General features: G+C 44.8%; 1 protein-coding gene across 2 annotated transcripts in view; it reads left to right on the top strand.

The window, feature by feature from the left end:
- The window catches only part of PRKG1 (protein kinase cGMP-dependent 1), a 384,810-nt gene that overhangs the window by 232,215 nt on the left and 136,458 nt on the right, over positions 1–16,137 (top strand). For both annotated transcript variants that reach the window (XM_053983678.1, XM_053983677.1), the window contains exon 4: positions 7,015–7,120. In XM_053983678.1, coding sequence (XP_053839653.1) covers positions 7,015–7,120 — 106 coding nt within the window. The remainder of the gene's footprint in view (positions 1–7,014; positions 7,121–16,137) is intronic.

Below are 16,137 nucleotides of genomic sequence, written 5' to 3'. Positions count from 1 at the left end.
CAGGAATAACAGCCCAGGGATTTTACAGGGTGGGATAGGTTTCTATCCAGTGTGGAAAACAGGGAATGCTCAGGAGAGAAAAATCTGAGCAGGAGTTATTTAATCATTGTGCAGGAAATGCTGCTCTTGGGAAATAAAGAAAGCGTTGAAACACAAGGAATTACTGCAAAGTTCATTTAGCTAAGTATCTCTTTTTAATCACACCAAGAGAAGCTTTTGTGTCGTTGGGGTTTCGAGCTGCTTCTTTTTCCCAGTGTGCTGCCAAGCCCCCATTGAACTGCTCTGTGTTTCTCAAAATACTGGGATTGCAGCTCAAAGCTGGAAGTTTAGCTTTCTTTGCAGGTAGCAGCAACAGAGCATTTCTGTTTAGTGTTCAATTGCAGGTTGATGAGCAGCATTCTGCAGGAAATGTGCAGCTGAGTGTGGGGCAAGGAGACAAAATCCTCACTCCTGCTGCTGTTCTTGGACAAGTTGTGCTGGCTGAGGTTCATTCCAGACTGGTTTGGGTTGGGAGCTCAAATCCCACCCAGTTCCACCCCTGCCATGGGCAGGGACACCTTCCACTGTCCCAGGCTGCTCCAAGCCCCAAAATCCAACCTGGCCTTGGGCACTGCCAAGGCTTCTCTGGACACCCTGTGCTAGGGCCTGCCCACCCTCCCAGGGAGTGATTTCTCTCTCATATCTCATCGAAGTCTGGTTTATGTGAGTAGATCTTAGAAACTTGAGTGAGTTTTGATTTGAATGGAGAGAAGGTCTGATTTATACAACAGCATTTCAGGCTTGGAGAGAAAATACAAGGTCAAGGAGAAAGGTGGCACTAGGAGTTTGAATAGTTGGGTTTAAAACATGCCATGGCTTTCCTGTGTGATTATTTTCCTTGCAGCCTCTGAAGGGTGTGTGGTTTTTGTCTCTAGCCCTTTCCCTCAATGTCTTTTTCCTGGTAAAATCAAATCCCAGCTGGAGAATGGGAGCCCCAGCCCTGGAGCCCCTTGGACAAGGGACAAGAAATTGTCCCTGGGATGTACAAGTATCTCAGTGTTGTGATTATTTCCATTTTCTTCCTGTCATTTCTGTGGAGAGCACTGTGGGCTTCAACTTCACTAGTCTTACAATCCCAGAATAATTCATTCCACTGCTTTATTTTATATTATTTAGTCCAAAACGCCTTCATTTTCTCTGCGTGTTGTTTTGCTCAGCAGAATCATTCTGCTCCAAACATCCTGTAAAAAGAGATCTTTCACGTTGCTTTAAACCCAGACAGCTGCAGTTTGGCTTTCCCTTTCTATTTCAGCATTTTAAGGACCATCACTTCAGAGCACATTTTAATTTTGTCCCATCCAAAGCCCAAGGGAGCAGCTCAGAGCTCCAGCAGCAAAATAAATTCAAGCCATGCAGTGGAACTAGAAAAAAAGGAAAAGCTACAAAGCAGCTCTAAAAGCAGCAGAGGTGACATCTTCCCTTTGGAAACCCTGGAGCTGAGTGTCCAGGACGCTGCTCCAGGGGTGGCTGCACTGGAGGGGAGGATCCCTGCAGAGGGAGGGGCACCCTGGGGATCCCCTTAGCTCCTGCAGCAAAATCCTGGTGCTGGGACCTGTAGGGATGTTTGGGATTAGCACTGGAATGTTTGGGACTGGTTATGGAGGGAAAACAACCTGCACTTTTTAGTTGCCTTCTGAGTGCTGTTCTTCCTGTTCCCTTTTTAATGGTCCCCCACATCAACTTCTCCATTTATCAACACCTTCCCTTCCAGCCCAGGGCTGTGTTAAGATCCCCTCTTTAACTGGGAATATTATTTTCCCTTGGGATTGGAGCTCCTGTAGGCAATGAGCTAGAACTGATTTGTGATCTCTTTTAAATGTGAATTTGTTACTTTCCCCATTTCCCTTTTCTGGCACGCCAGTGAGCTGATTTGTCCCAGGCTGAATCTCCACCTGCCAGGAGAGATTTGTGTTGTTTTCTCCTTTTCCTTCCCCAAATAACTGGAGACATTTCCTCTCACCCCATCTCACATTCAGCAAACTAAATGAGTTCTTCAATTTGAGACTTCTGACCTGCCTGAGATCCTTTTTGGCTTTCCATTAATCTCCCCTCACACACATCACTCTCCATCACACTCCAAACAGGATTTGGGAGTATTTCTTGTGGCCTCCAGCTTGTTCTTCCTTAATTATTTCAGCTTTCAGTGTCCAAGAGTGAAGAAGATTTCTGTAGTAGTTTGGGAGCTCGTGCTCGTACAAGGGTTAATTAAAAACCTGGGCAAACCTCTGTGCTGTAAGAATGTGAGAAGAGCAGAGCTGGTAGGAATAAGAGGTGACAGGGAAAGGTTATGTAAAATAACAGCTTGCAAAGAGCAAATCGGGGTAGGTAATTAGCAGGGGTTGTAGTACAAGTGGTTTGAAATTCCAAGGAAAATACCTGATGTAATTGAGCACTTCCTTAATTAATCCCCGCCAGCATTTCTCATTAAGGCTGAGGAGTTGGGAGGCTGCAGGAGAGGATGGAGAGATTTGAGGGAGACAGCAAAGATTGGGAACGATGTTAGAGAAAAACAAATGCCAGGGAAACATCAGGGGCCTTCAGCTGATCAAATCACCCAGGGTGAGGTTATTCCTGAATAATTCATTGGGAGTTTTCTGTGACATGTTGGGACAGGAGGTTGGATTACTCCAGGGGAAATCCTAGGATCCTACACAGCACCTGCTCCAGCTGATTGTGCTTAGCCCGGGCTGATAGATATTGTCAGATCTGTTTAATACTGTTAAATTCAACAGTTACAGGTGTCTTTTTAAAACTCTATTTAATTTATATTTATATTTAATACTCCAGGTGGTTTTGTTCAAGAGCAGAGTTTGGTAATAACAATGTCTCTCTGCTTCTTTCCTTGGTCTTCTCTAATCTTCTCCAGGCAGGTGTTGTTCCTAAGCAAACCTTACACACTTCCTTGGAATTCTGGGCTTCCTGGAGCTGACTGGAGTGAAAGCAGAGCTCCCACATCCTTCCTGCTTCCTTTCCCCCTCACAAAACCTGCATTTATCATTTGTCACCTTTGAGACCAGGGATTGAACAGCAGCCCAAACATTCCAGGCATGGAATGGCCTCGGACACTTCCAGGGATCCAGGGGCAGCCACAGCTTCTCTGGGAAATCCATTCCAGGGCCTGCCCACCCTCCCAGGGAACAATTCCTTCCCAAAATCCCATCTAACCCCACCCTCTGGCAGCGAGAGGTTTTCTCTGTCTCTGCTTTTATCCTCAGCCAAATTAAAATAACTCCTTCCCTACTCCCTGGGCAATAATGGGAAAGGTCCTCCTGGAAACTGGGATAGCAGGATGGAGTCATCCTTGTCCCATTGCTGTTCTTGGAAGTTTGGGACACAAACATATGGGAATAAAGGAATTTATTCCTGCTTCAGCCCTTGGATGCATCCTCTCCATCACTCCATGCTGTATTCTGGAGTCTGCTGGAGCCTCCCTCGTGATTCCCAGTGTATTTAGGGGATAAATCAATTCCATGTGCTCCTTCTGTTCAGTTAAATGTGCTTTTATCATCATTTCATACCTGAAACAGGAGGAACCAGAAACAGCTTGAAATGGCTCTGTTTCCCCCATGGTAATTTCCACAATATTCCCTGCAAAACCCAACCCAGGTGGGAGGATGGTTAAATAGGAGTGGAAATTTGATGTTTTGTCTGCCAAAAAAAAGCCCTGAGGACAAAAAGTTGCAACTGTTTCTTTGCCTGAGGGCAGATAAACAAACATTTTTTTGGATAAAATAGCCCAAAAGCCAAAATGAGCTGATGAATTCCAGCTTGGGTTGCAAAAGAATAATAATTTTTAGGTCTGGTAACACTGCCAGCAGCACTTGGGCTGAGGATGATTCACCTGGTGATCCTTGAAAAAGCTTGGGAAGGCTTCAATGAGCACATAAAAAACTTAGGAAGATGCTTAAAGAATGCAGGGCCATGTGAGTATTTCATTTGGGAAATAATAATGGCTGCTGGCTGCTGCTGATTTCAAGGATTTTTTAATATTCAGGACTTCCCCACCTATCTAACATAAAATATATCATATTAAATAATATCAACAGTGTTTAGGTTGCTCTTCTGGAAATATTTAACTTAAAACTTTGCATTTCCCCCCTTATTTCACTGCCTTTGCATGTGAGGAAGGGAAAAAGGAGCTGATGACCTTCAGCCACTGGGTCCACACGAAAAAATGAAGCAAAACAGTCCAAATTTCGTCCTTTGGCAGGCTGGGGATGTGATGAAATATTGAAAATAAAGAGAATTAAGGCCTGGAGAGGTTCAATAATGAATAATCCCTGTTATTTAGAGATTTTGGGCTGTTCAGCCTGGAGAAGAGAAGGCTCTGGACATGGGTGAACCAGCTGGGTCATATCCCAGGCTTTGGGCTGGACTCTGCAACCCTTTCTTCACCCCTTTCAATTGGCATATATTTTCATGGGTTCCCAGGTAAATAAACGGGAAGAAAAGTTTGGAAATAGTTATTTTTGGAAAAGAAGTTTGAAATTGTTTATTGAGTTTTTAAATTTGCTTTAATCAGGCATATTGATGGAGAGAAGGTTTTGATTAATTTACTGAAATAATTTATTTCAATCATTTCAGTCAGCTTCAATCAGAAATGAGGGCTTAACCATGGCAAGAATTTCAAATTTAAACTTTAATGATAACATCTCCACCCCCACCCAGTTCTGACCCAGGAAATCCTGATACTTTTGCCTCAGCTCTTCCTTTTTTCTCCAGCAGCATTTGCTTTGTCTTCAGCCCTTGAACCACAGCAGAACTCTGTCAGAAATCATAATTCCGATCAATCTGTTGTTTCAATGTGCAGTTCAAATATTCTGCAGTGCCAAATCCCCTCACCTGGAGAGCTCCTACAGCTGCAGCCATATAGAAATCACAGGTTTGGCCATCCCAGCCCTAACTCCTGGGGGGGTTTGGATGAGCAGTGATTTTGTTGTGTGCTGTTCCAAAGATCAAACAGAGCCCCAGCTATGGCATTTTGCTGGGAAAAAGTGTAAAAGAGGCAATGAACTTAAATTGTAGCAAAACAGCTCTGATTGCAGGATGATGTTTCAGATGATTGAGAAAGGAAACTCCTGTTGCAGACACATCTGCTTCCATAATTTTGTTTCTTATATTCCTTTCCGGCTGTGCCTCCTGCAGTCAGGGAATGGGATATTTTATATTTTACTTCCAGCATCCAACACAGGCACTGTGGAGAGGGATGGGCCAGGAAATCTCTATCTGTGTCTGTTCTAATTCCCAGTGGATGTTGAATTTATGGGACATATCCCAAAAATATATTTTTCATGTCAGGGCACTCTAAAATAGATAACTTTGAAGTCTTCAAAGGCATCAAATCCCACAGAATTCCTCCTGTTCCTTCAGCCCTGACAGGGGGTTCCAGCACAAGAGGAGATGCTGCTCATGCTGATTATAAGGGTCCTACTGACATTTAAATCTCTTCCCTGATTAGCCTTTAGTAAAGCAGCTGTTTGTCATTAAGGCAGGAGAAATGAGAATATAAGGTGTGATTAGTGGTTTAATTAATACAGAAGTGTATTGTCTGCATTTCACTGACTTCCTGGGTTCCATGGACCTTGAGGGGGGGCTGGTATGTGAATTTGTTAAAATATATAGGATAATTAAAATATATAGGATAGAACAGTGTGTTATGGATGCAAATTGAGAGAGTAGCACCTCTCCACAATTCTTGATGGGGGGTCAGGCTCTGCTGCCAGGGAACAGGGACAGGCCAAGGGGAAACGGCTTCAAGCTGTGCTAGGGGAGGCTCAGCTTGGACAGCAGCAGGAATTTCTGCATGCAAAGGGTGCTCAGGCCTTGGCAGGGGCTGCCCAGGGAGCTTTAGAGTGCCCATCCCTGGATCTGTGGCTTTGATTATAAAACTAAAAATGCTTCTCCAAGAGAAGATTCTGTGTTGAAAACCAGAAGAGCCTTTAAGGGCTGTTCTGCCATGCAATTCAAGAAGAAATTTTTGAGTTTGCACTTTGAAGGTTTTCTATCTTGCAAATGCAGTTAGGGATAAAAACTCATTAAGGAGGAGGTTTGGGAACTGAAGGGCCAGCAAATCAAAGCCCATTCATTTCATGGATTTTATCAGTGAGAGGGTTTGTAAATATTTTGCTGTAAGTCTCTTTGCTTCGTGCTGTTTCACGCAGTCAAATGGGGGCATGGGGATGGAATTGATTGCATTTACTGTCTGAAAAAAATGAAATTAATAAGAGTGTAGAGGTCTCAGGAATAGTTTTAATCAAGCTGTTTCTCTAAGGAGAAGCCCTGTTATAAACTGTATATACTCAAGCATTTATGGTTAATGCAAATGTCCAAGCCACAGCTGAGATTAAAACTGGACCTTTCAGGTTTCTACTCTCTATGCACTGCTTTTCCCTTTTTTTACCATGGAATTTTGCCCCTGGAGAACAGGATGTGATGTTTGGTGAGTGAAGTCTTGGAAATTTTGGAAGTCTTCAGAAGTTTTGGAATTCAGCAGGGACCCCAAAAGTTAAGTCGGAAAAGAATGGCTCAAAACCTCCTCAGCTGGAAAATCATTCATTACCAGGGTGTAACAGGGCTCGAGTCTGGAAATTTCCTTGAGGAATTTGGGAGGAGGATAAAACCTCAATGGGTTTTGCACTAAAATAATGGATAATGTACTAAAACTGTCCCAAAATCACTCAGGTTGTGATGAGCTGACCCCAAATCCTTGCTCACCTTTGGCCTTCCTAGATTTCTGCTCCTCTCACAGCTGCTTTCAGGCCATCTTTCCAAAACCCCACATCCACCTCCTGCCCCAGGATTTTCCCAATCCTTTCAGTGCATGCTTTCATGTCCAGCAGCTGAATTTCCTGATTTGCAGTGTTCTCCATTCCCGTGCTTCCTCACCAATGACATCGTTTTCCTCTGCAGTTCACAACAGGAATTTGGACATTTTTTTTGCTAATCACATTTTCCCCTTGTCTTGTTTTTTTCCAGCTCTCGTAAATGTGAAACTTTGGGCTATTGATCGGCAATGTTTTCAAACAATAATGATGAGGACTGGCCTCATCAAGCATACTGAGTATATGGAATTTTTGAAAAGGTATGGCACTTGTTTATTTATCAAAAAATCCCATGAAACTGCCGTCCTCTCTTGCTTTTTTTTTTTTCTTTTTGTGAGTGCGGTATTTGATTTGTTTCCTTCTCATCTCTTTTGGTTTTAGTGATTATTATTATAATTATCATGATTTTTATTTGCTGTTTGCCCATCCTCCTGAGAGGAAGGGGAGCTTTGCTGTGGGGGAAGTTTCATTCCTGTTGTGAGTTATTCATTGGCAAAGAGTCCCAGAGCTGAGGGGTGAGAGACAAGCTTTCATATGAGTCATTCAAAGTGTGTCAGAAAATACACATTTTTACAAAATACACCCTTTCAAGGGAAAAATCTGGGGTTTAAACTGGTTCAGATCCATTTAGGGCATGTTCTTGTGCTTCTGGAAGTAAAATGGGAGTTTTTAAGAAAGCAGATCTTTAGGTTGCTATAAAATGCAGGTTGGATGAGTAACATAAACATAAAGACAGAAAAACAAATTTTTCACTCATTCAATTTGATTTTCCCAAAGGTTCCTTGAGAGATTTAAGGCTTGGAGGGGACCAATAATGAATAATCCTGGTTATTTGGAGAGCTGGGGATATTCAGCAGGATAAGAGAAGGCTCCAGAGGGAGCTCAGAGCCCCTGCCCAGGGCCTAAAGGGGTTCCAGGAGAGCTGGAGAGGAACTGGGGACAAGGGATGGAGGGACAGGACACAGGGAATGGCTTCCACTACCAGAGGGCAGGGATAGATCGGATATTGGGAAGGAATTGTTCCCTGGGAGGGTGGGCAGGCCCTGGCACAGGGTGTCCAGAGCAGCTGGGGCTGCCCCTAGATCCCTGGAAGTGCCCAATGCCAGGCTGGACAGAGCTTGGAGCAGCCTGGGACAGTGGAAGGTGTCCCTGCCCATGGCAGGGGTGGCACTGGATGGGATTGAGGGTCCCTTCCCATCCAAACATTCAGTGATTTCATGAAGTCCAGTGCCACAGTGTAAGGAACAGATTGTGTTTCATGTCACCAAAATGATCCCAAAGGGGAGGTAATTTCAGGAATTGTAGGGAAGGGGAGGCCCAGGCCACTGTGAACCCTTCAGCCATCCCAGTGCCACTCAGACATTACTAAGCCGTTACTGCACCAGGCTTGTCCCAGTTGGCATTGGAGAAGAAAGTGACTCAGGAAAAGGAAATAGTAATAACAATAACGATCATATTATTATTAATAAATATTAACAATGCCATTATAAATAAAATATTAGATTAAACAAGTACATATTATTTTAAAATGCATATTATATACCATATGTAATAGAAATATATATATTAAAAATGTAACATCTACGTGATTCATAGGATCTTTTAGGTTGGAAAAACCCTCTAAGATCATTGAGTGCAGCCATTCCCCCAGCACTGCCAAGCCCACCACTGACCATGTCCTCAAGTGCCACATCCACCTGGCTTTAAATCCCTGCAGGAACGGGGACTCTACCACCCCCTGGGCAGCTGTGCCAATGCCTGACCACCCTTTCCAGGAGGAATTTTCCCCAGTATCCCATCCAAACCTCCCCTGGGCCAGCCTGAAGCTGTTCCTCTTGCCCTTGTTCCCTGGGAGCAGGGGGTGAGCACAGTGTGATCTCCAGAGATGAGGGTGGCTGTAGAACAGCTCAGCCAGAGCCAGGTGTAGGGAATGAATCCAAGCTGGGATTTGATCTGGGAGCGAGTCCTGCCCAAGTCACTCCTTGGCTTCTCTCAGCCTCTCCTTGTGGGCTGGAATTCCACTGGGCTCATTGCAGTCAGGGATGGAAACACTCCTGGGGAAAGAATGAAACTCAGGTACTTGCTGAGGTGAGGGATTCCCTGGAGAGGGCTGGGAGCTCCATGGGCATGTCCCACAGCTGGAAAAGCATGGCCAAGCTTTTTCCAGGTGTCTCTGTTGATGATTATCAACAACCCAGCTCAGGAGAGGAAACAGAACCTGCTGCTGTGTTGTAGGGGTTTAAAACCCATCCATTCCAGCATTAAAAAGCCTTTCAACAAACCTGGGAATGGGTGTGGGACCAGCTCTGGGGTGGGAGCTGCTGGAGCAGGCCCATGCTTACATTAAGTTGTTAAGCTCTGAGCTTTAATAGAGATTTTCCAGAAGATTGTCAAGATTAATTTGGATTCAGGTCCTGCAGAGCCTGCCCAGCTTTAATTTTAAAGCAAATAATGTGAGGAGGAAACCAAGGAGTGTTTCCTCACTCTGTGGCTGTGCTGCTTGAACACAACCTGTGGCTCGTTAGAAAGGCCTAAGGCAAGCAAATAAATATTTATTTTTTAAAATCTTACAGTTCCAATTTAGGAAAAGGATTTCTTCCACTTGGAGCACCTGTAGGAAGGTCCTTAAAAATGTTACTTCCCATTGGGTCTTCCACTTGAGCTCTGGGCATTTTTAGCTGTCTCAAGGTCAGTTTAAATCCCATATGGAACATGAAATGCTCATTTTTAGATCCCATTTGCTACATTAAATGCTCATTTTTAAAAGATGCTTTCCTTCAAAATGTTTCTTATGAAAACTGGGATAAATCCTGAAAAGAAGTTGATTGTTGACTTTATTCTTTGCTTTTGGGGGTTTTGGGGCTTTTTTTTCCTTTTCCTGTATTAACACATGAATGCAAATGCTTTTGTTAAGAAATAAATTGAATAAAAAATAAGGGTTTGAATGGTGGCTGCCCACAGAAAAGTCAGTGAGGTCGGACAAGATTTTTTCCTGCTGATATTAATCTAAAAAGTCACTCTCTGACTGTGCCATTATCCCAATAACAGAATTATCACTGTCTCCAACAGCAGATTTTCACGTGGGAGCAAAGCACGGCAGAAATTAAACTTCTGGGGGTGAAATGAGGCTGTTCATTTAGTTATTTTGTTTTATTCTCATTTATCCTGCTGAAAATAAGTGCAGCTGGATTTCCAGGGCTCCCTGGGAATGTCACCCCAATGGCATTGTGGGTTTGCTGGGGTTTTCTCCAGCAGGAACATCCTGCTGGCACAGGGCAGCTGCTGCTCCTTAGGTGCCACCCTTGAGTGTCAATCCTTTCTTCTGAAAGCTAGGAGAAAACCATAAAGCCAGGAAAAATCCATTTCCTGGCTAAGAAATCCAGGAGTGCCTTCTCAACATGTCCTGGGTTGGAACGCTGTATCCCACCTTGCTCCAAGGAGTTGTACACTAAGAAAAGTTGGGATAACTCCCCTGACTGATATAAAGCAACTCTTCTGGAGCAAGCAGCAAGTGAATATCCTTTTTCTGAAAAATATAATTTTTCTGAAGAACCAGTCCATGCCTGCCTTCCCAAAATCAGCAGATGATCCTTGGTGGAATCAAAAGCCGCCCTAATTCTGTGGCAGCGCCTGCTCCAAGGAGGGGCTGGAAAAGTCAGCTGGTTTTTGATCCCTGTGGGTACCTGTGTCTTGGTTTGAAAGCCAGGTGTCTGCCAAGGAAGGCAGGAGCCTCTCTTGAAATAGAAAATGCAAACCCCCTCCCTCCAAATTATTATAATTTTGAAATTAAGGAGCTCTCAGGCAAAGATATGGGAGTAGGAATAACAGTTCTTTACTAGGAAAATTAAAAATGCAAATGCAATAGTACAAAAACAAAAAACAAAACAAAAAAAAAAAAAAAAACAAAAAAAAAAAAAAAAAAAAGAGAAAAAAGAAAAAAAAATCAAACCACTGACAGAGCCAGAACAGGCCCTGACACCCTGTGGGTCAGGATGGTGGCAGCAGTCCCATTCCATGGTGGCTCAGCCCTCCTGCAGTGCCAGCTGTGTTTCTGCTGGAGCAGGGATCCTGGACAAGGGGGGAGTTTTCCTCGAAGCTCCAGGGCTGCTGGAGATGGGCCTGGGCTTCCTCTGGGAATGCAGTGGGGAAGAAAGCTGCTCCTCTGGGAATGCAGTGGGCAAAGGCTGCTGTGGTGTTCCAAGTGTCAGATTGTATCCAGGTAGGAATGCTTGGCTCCTCCTCCTGGGCAGAGCATCTCCCAGTGGGATGATGGAATTTTATCAGCCATGCAGGGACACTCACTGGCCCATGAACAGAAGATAATTAATAATTAATGGCCCATTAACAGCAGATATCTCCTGGAGGGAGGATTGGTTGTGGAAGAGATAAAGAAAACCTGCTCCACCTGGTTTAAACATCTGCCCATGAACAGACGATATCTCCTGGAATTATGAGGGATGAGTCATGGAAAAGATAGATAACACCACCCCACCTGGTAATAGAATAGATACTTTTGTTTACACCTTGCATTGCAACCTAAGACAACCTGCAAGATGAATCAGAGCAGTGACTCCCTTGGAAACTCAGATTTTTCGGTAGCTCGATATGTGACAAAATCAATATTAGGTCAAGGTAGATCATAGAGCAACCAGCAGTGAAAAGTGAAATGTAATTTAGTGTTGTAGATTTAGTAACTCCTCATGGTACAGGAGGTTTTCATTGAATTAATCTCTAGTTTTCAGCTCAAATTGTGCTTTTTGTGTGTAATTGAATGTATTTGTCCTTACTCAAATGAGGCCGTGAGGTCACGGCTGTGCTAAATGCCTCTGTACCTCTCACTGCAATAGTCACTGTTCCAGGCTTACAATGATTTCTTTCTCAAGTCAGTTCTAAAAATCATTCCATTTAATTAAAATCAGAATATTTCAGTTAAGCAAACAACTATTTATCAAAGAATTTGTCCAGGGAATAAAAGTTGGAGGGGAAAACCTTGTGCTGTGGCAAGAATTTCCTGCTAAGCATAAAAGTTTTAAGACCAGAATGCCTTGAAAGACTAAATATTGCAATTTTTAATTCCCAAAAAAGGCTTCATAAATGAAAGGAGCTTCCTTCAGTTAGAAGAGGCTGCAGGTTCTGGTCTGTGGTGTAAACTCCAATTTCTCCAAGGTCTTGGAAGCAGTCAGGAGAGCTGGTGAGGGATGTTTGGTGTCACCTTGGAGGCAGGATCGAGCTTTTGGGGTGGATACTAGCAGGGAGTTCCCACTTACACACACAGCCTTGAATCCCAGGAATGAAAAAATCCCTTGGGAGGCAGGGAAAGGATTCCAGGGAGGCTGGGTGTGAGAAGCTGCAGAGGGTGGGGATACCCACAGGAGCTCTCTGGACATCCTTGCACCTCCCGGGGTCATGCATAAAGTGTGAACCCAGCCTGCCTTCCAGGTTTTGTGGGATTCAATCCCCTGCATGGAAAGGAAGCTCTGGGAATGGCCCCACCTCTTGTCTGCCCGATGTGTTTGGTTTTTACCACATGATTTGAAATCCAGGCTGTGCTGGGGACATTGAGGGCATGGCCAGGGAGGCAGCTGAGCAGGAGGAGCCCGATTTGCTGTTCCACGGTGCACAGGCAAGCACTGAAGCAGAACTGAAAGGATTCTCCACGGGATCAAGCTGTCCATTCCTTCTGCCCTTTAACAGGAAAAATTGTCTTTCTTGTTTTGTGGAGAGGGTCAAGCCAAAGTTTTTCTTGAAATGCTTTTTGTATTGAATTTTTTCAATAGCCACAGTTTAGTCTCTAACCCCTTGTGAAAGCTGGGAATGGGTAGGAGGGGGCTGGGGCAGGTAATAGAGGTTAAATATAGACAAAACACATTTTAAACTAAGGAAATCCTTCTTGGAGGCAGTGCAGCACAGGGAAAAAGGAGGAGAAAGGAAAAGGAGGCAGAAGGGTCAGGTACCTGTTGATTCAGGGCATGATGGAAGGGGAGGATTCATTCCCTCAGCTGTGGTGTCTGCTGGGTTTGAAATGTTGGTTAACACGCAGGAGTAAGTCAGGATCTCATTTTTATATTGCTGATTCATAGAATTAAAGAATATGTGGGGTTGGAAGGGACATTGAAGAGTAACACATCTCAACCCTGCCATGGCAGGGACACCTTCCACTGTCCCAGGCTGCTCCAAGCCCCAAAGTCCAGCCTGGCCTTGGAAACCTCCAGGGATCCAGAGGCAGCCACAGCTGCTCTGGGCACCCTGTGCCAGGGCCTGCCCACCCTCCCAGGGCACAATTCCTTCCTCACATCCAATTCAAGCCCCCCCTCTTTGCACAGTTCCTTGGCACAGTGGAGGGACAGCCCCGGTGTGTCCCCATGAGAAGTGCTGTATTGTCACATTCTGCAGGATCTGCACTTTGACACCAAATCATTTACCCCAGGCAGGTCACAGGCAGTGACTTCACTCCCACACTGCATCTGTGGGGTCTCAGGTCAGGTGGGTTCAACCCCTGACAGGAGGGGACAGCCAGGGGGGGTCGGGCTCTGCTGCCAGGGAACAGGGACAAGCCAAGGGGAAACGGCCTCAAGCTGTGCCAGGGGAGGCTCAGCTTGGACATAGCAGGAATTTCTGCATGGAAAGGGTGCTCAGGCCTTGGCAGGGGCTGCCCAGGGAGCTTTGGAATGCCCATCCCTGGAGGTGTCCAAGGAAGGGCTGGAGGTGGCACTCAGTGCTCTGGGCTGGGGACAAGGTGGGCACTGGGCACAGCTGGCACTCTGTGGGCTGGGAGGCATTTTCCAGCCTCAGTGACCCTGGGGTTCTGTGAGGCAATCCTGGGCTGTGCAGGAATGCTGAATTGCCACCTGCAGTGGAAAGGAGGTGGTTGCAGGGACCAGGGGGTGCAGCACTGGATGCCCGGGGGAATAAGTCTTGGATCCCTGAGGATTTTGCAGTGTTTACCCTGCTGTTCCAGCTTTGGGTTTTTTTTTTTTTTAATTTTTTTTTCTTTCTTTCATTCACTCAGAGTTTAATTGATGAGGTAAACTATAATTTACTGTCAAGATTGCTGTGCTCTATGAGATGATGCCTTTACATTTCTGAGGAGAACAAAACCACACATGTCCTTTTTCCCCCTTTGATTCTCTCAGTGAGGAAAAAACACCCTCAGAGACTCACTTGTGATCTCCAGAGGCACAAGGCCTGGTTTGGGTTTAACTTGCTGCCTTCTATTTTTAAATTATTCTATTGTAGTGGTTCTACTGAGAATTTGAGAAGATGATGCCAGAAATTACATCTTGGACTTTTTCCTCTGGTTTTTATCCTTTAAAAATAATGGTGTTTATTTTTACTTGTTATTTTTGTTTTCCAAATCCCTTTTTGTTTTTTGAAGGATGAGTGCTGCCTTTTTGGGTTTTTTTGCCATCAGTTATTCATTCTGCCCACAATGAGAGTTACATTTTATTTTCAACACCTGCAGAGTGGGATCTCAGGTACAGATGGATCAACAGGGTGAAATCACTGGTAAACCAAGTGTTCTGTTGTTTTCTCCTGAAGCAAACAGGCCCAGAATCCAACCTCAGTGGTGCTTCGGAGCCTTCAGGGGTGGTTCCATCCCACATCCTGCCTGTTCAGGGAAAGAAAACTCCTCTTGTCAGGAATTTTGCATCAAGTCAAGCCCAATCCTGGCTCATGGCCCGGGAATTCTGAGCTCCAGGGCAAAGCAGGCTGTGACAGGACTTCAGATCGTGTTTTCTGCAGCTCCAGCTCTTCACAGCTCAGTGCAGAACATTAGGCACAACTGGAGATTTATTGAGGTGTTAGGGTTTGTTTGAAGTCATTCATCCTTTCCAAATTATCATTTGGGATTGAAATACTGATGGCTGTGCATAGCAAGGGGATTGTTTTGTGTTGCTTATCAAAATGTAGAGAGAGTGGAGTGATGGGAGGGATTGGAGTGAAAGACTGGGGCTTTTTGCTGCCAGTATTAAAGTAGATGCAATTATTAAATATTTTGATCACATTATAGAGTGACTTGGAACACAGGGCTCTGAAAGGTGGCGTGACCTCTGAGTCAGGATCTGCAGCTACACCCTGCATGGTTTCCTTGAGGTTTCCCTCAGGAGGGAAAGGAAGTGAAGCCTTGAGAAGGCTGACCTAGAACAGAGGCCAGACAGAGCTAAAGAATAAAGTAGGGATTTATTAAAAGGATCTCCTCAATGGATCCACCTTGGGCAGCACAAGAGCCCAGCCAGGGCTGCACCCAAGGTGAACCAAAATGGCCACAAAATGCACGACCACTCACGGGGTCTCTCGCTTTTAGAAGTTCTGCTCCATTTGCATATTGGAGTTAATTGTGCAATTACAGCTTTAGCCCATGAAGTCCCATCCTTCTTGTTTTTCTCTCTCCAGCCCACGTTGTTTGTGCTCTTGGGCCTGAGATTTGGATCATTTGTCCTTGGTCCCCAGTTGGAGAAGGAATGGTTTTGTCTCCCTGCTCTGTGAAGAGAGTTCACCATCCCCTAACGTGAAGCTCAGACCCACACACTAAAGCAGCACAGAATCTGAAAAACATATAAAAGCCAAAACCTGAGGTATCATTGCCCAAAATAGTGAGGCAAGAGTGTTTGGGTGTTATTTTGCTGATTTTGGTGAGAATCTCTGGAGCTGTGACCTATCAGCTCTAGGAAATGCTCAGGGCAGTTGTTCACTCCCTTGCTGGGGCAGAGGAGAGAGGAACAGCCATGCTTGTTGTTTAAGTATTAAAAATAATGAATTGTGGTGAATTGTAAAGAATGAGACATCTGGAGCTGGAATGCAACAGCTTTTACTCCTTAATTAATAAACTAATCCTGGAACTGCTGGAAAATATCAAGTGGTTTGATGTTCATCCCTGTCCCTCTCTGGTCTGACTGCAGATGTCCCCAGATTGCCGTGCTCCCCTCGTGTCCCCAAAGGGACAAAGTCCCTCAGGGTGTCACCAGGGTGCCTGAAGAGCTGAAGGATCTTCAGCTCCTGCTCAGTGATCAGTATTGGATTAGAAATCATTCATCAGTGGATTGGAAATCAAGGCAAAAGCATAAGCACAAGTTTAGGACTTATTGCACCTGACTCCCTCAGCCTCAGCAAAGGATGCTCACCTTAAGCAGGATCAACATGATTTGGTAGTCCGGGTCTGTTCCTTAACCTTCTTTTTGAAGTTTCCCCTGACCCATTAAACTCCCCTTCCTCTGGCCTCCAGAGGTGTTTTGGGAGCCTTTGGACTGTGTGCAGCCATTTGATAATCACAGATATT

The sequence above is a fragment of the Vidua macroura genome, chromosome 8 (genome assembly GCF_024509145.1).
Source record: "Vidua macroura isolate BioBank_ID:100142 chromosome 8, ASM2450914v1, whole genome shotgun sequence".
Classification (NCBI taxonomy): domain Eukaryota; kingdom Metazoa; phylum Chordata; class Aves; order Passeriformes; family Viduidae; genus Vidua; species Vidua macroura.
The sequence above is the reverse complement of the archived record's forward strand: the minus strand, read 5'-3'. Positions and strand labels throughout refer to the sequence as shown.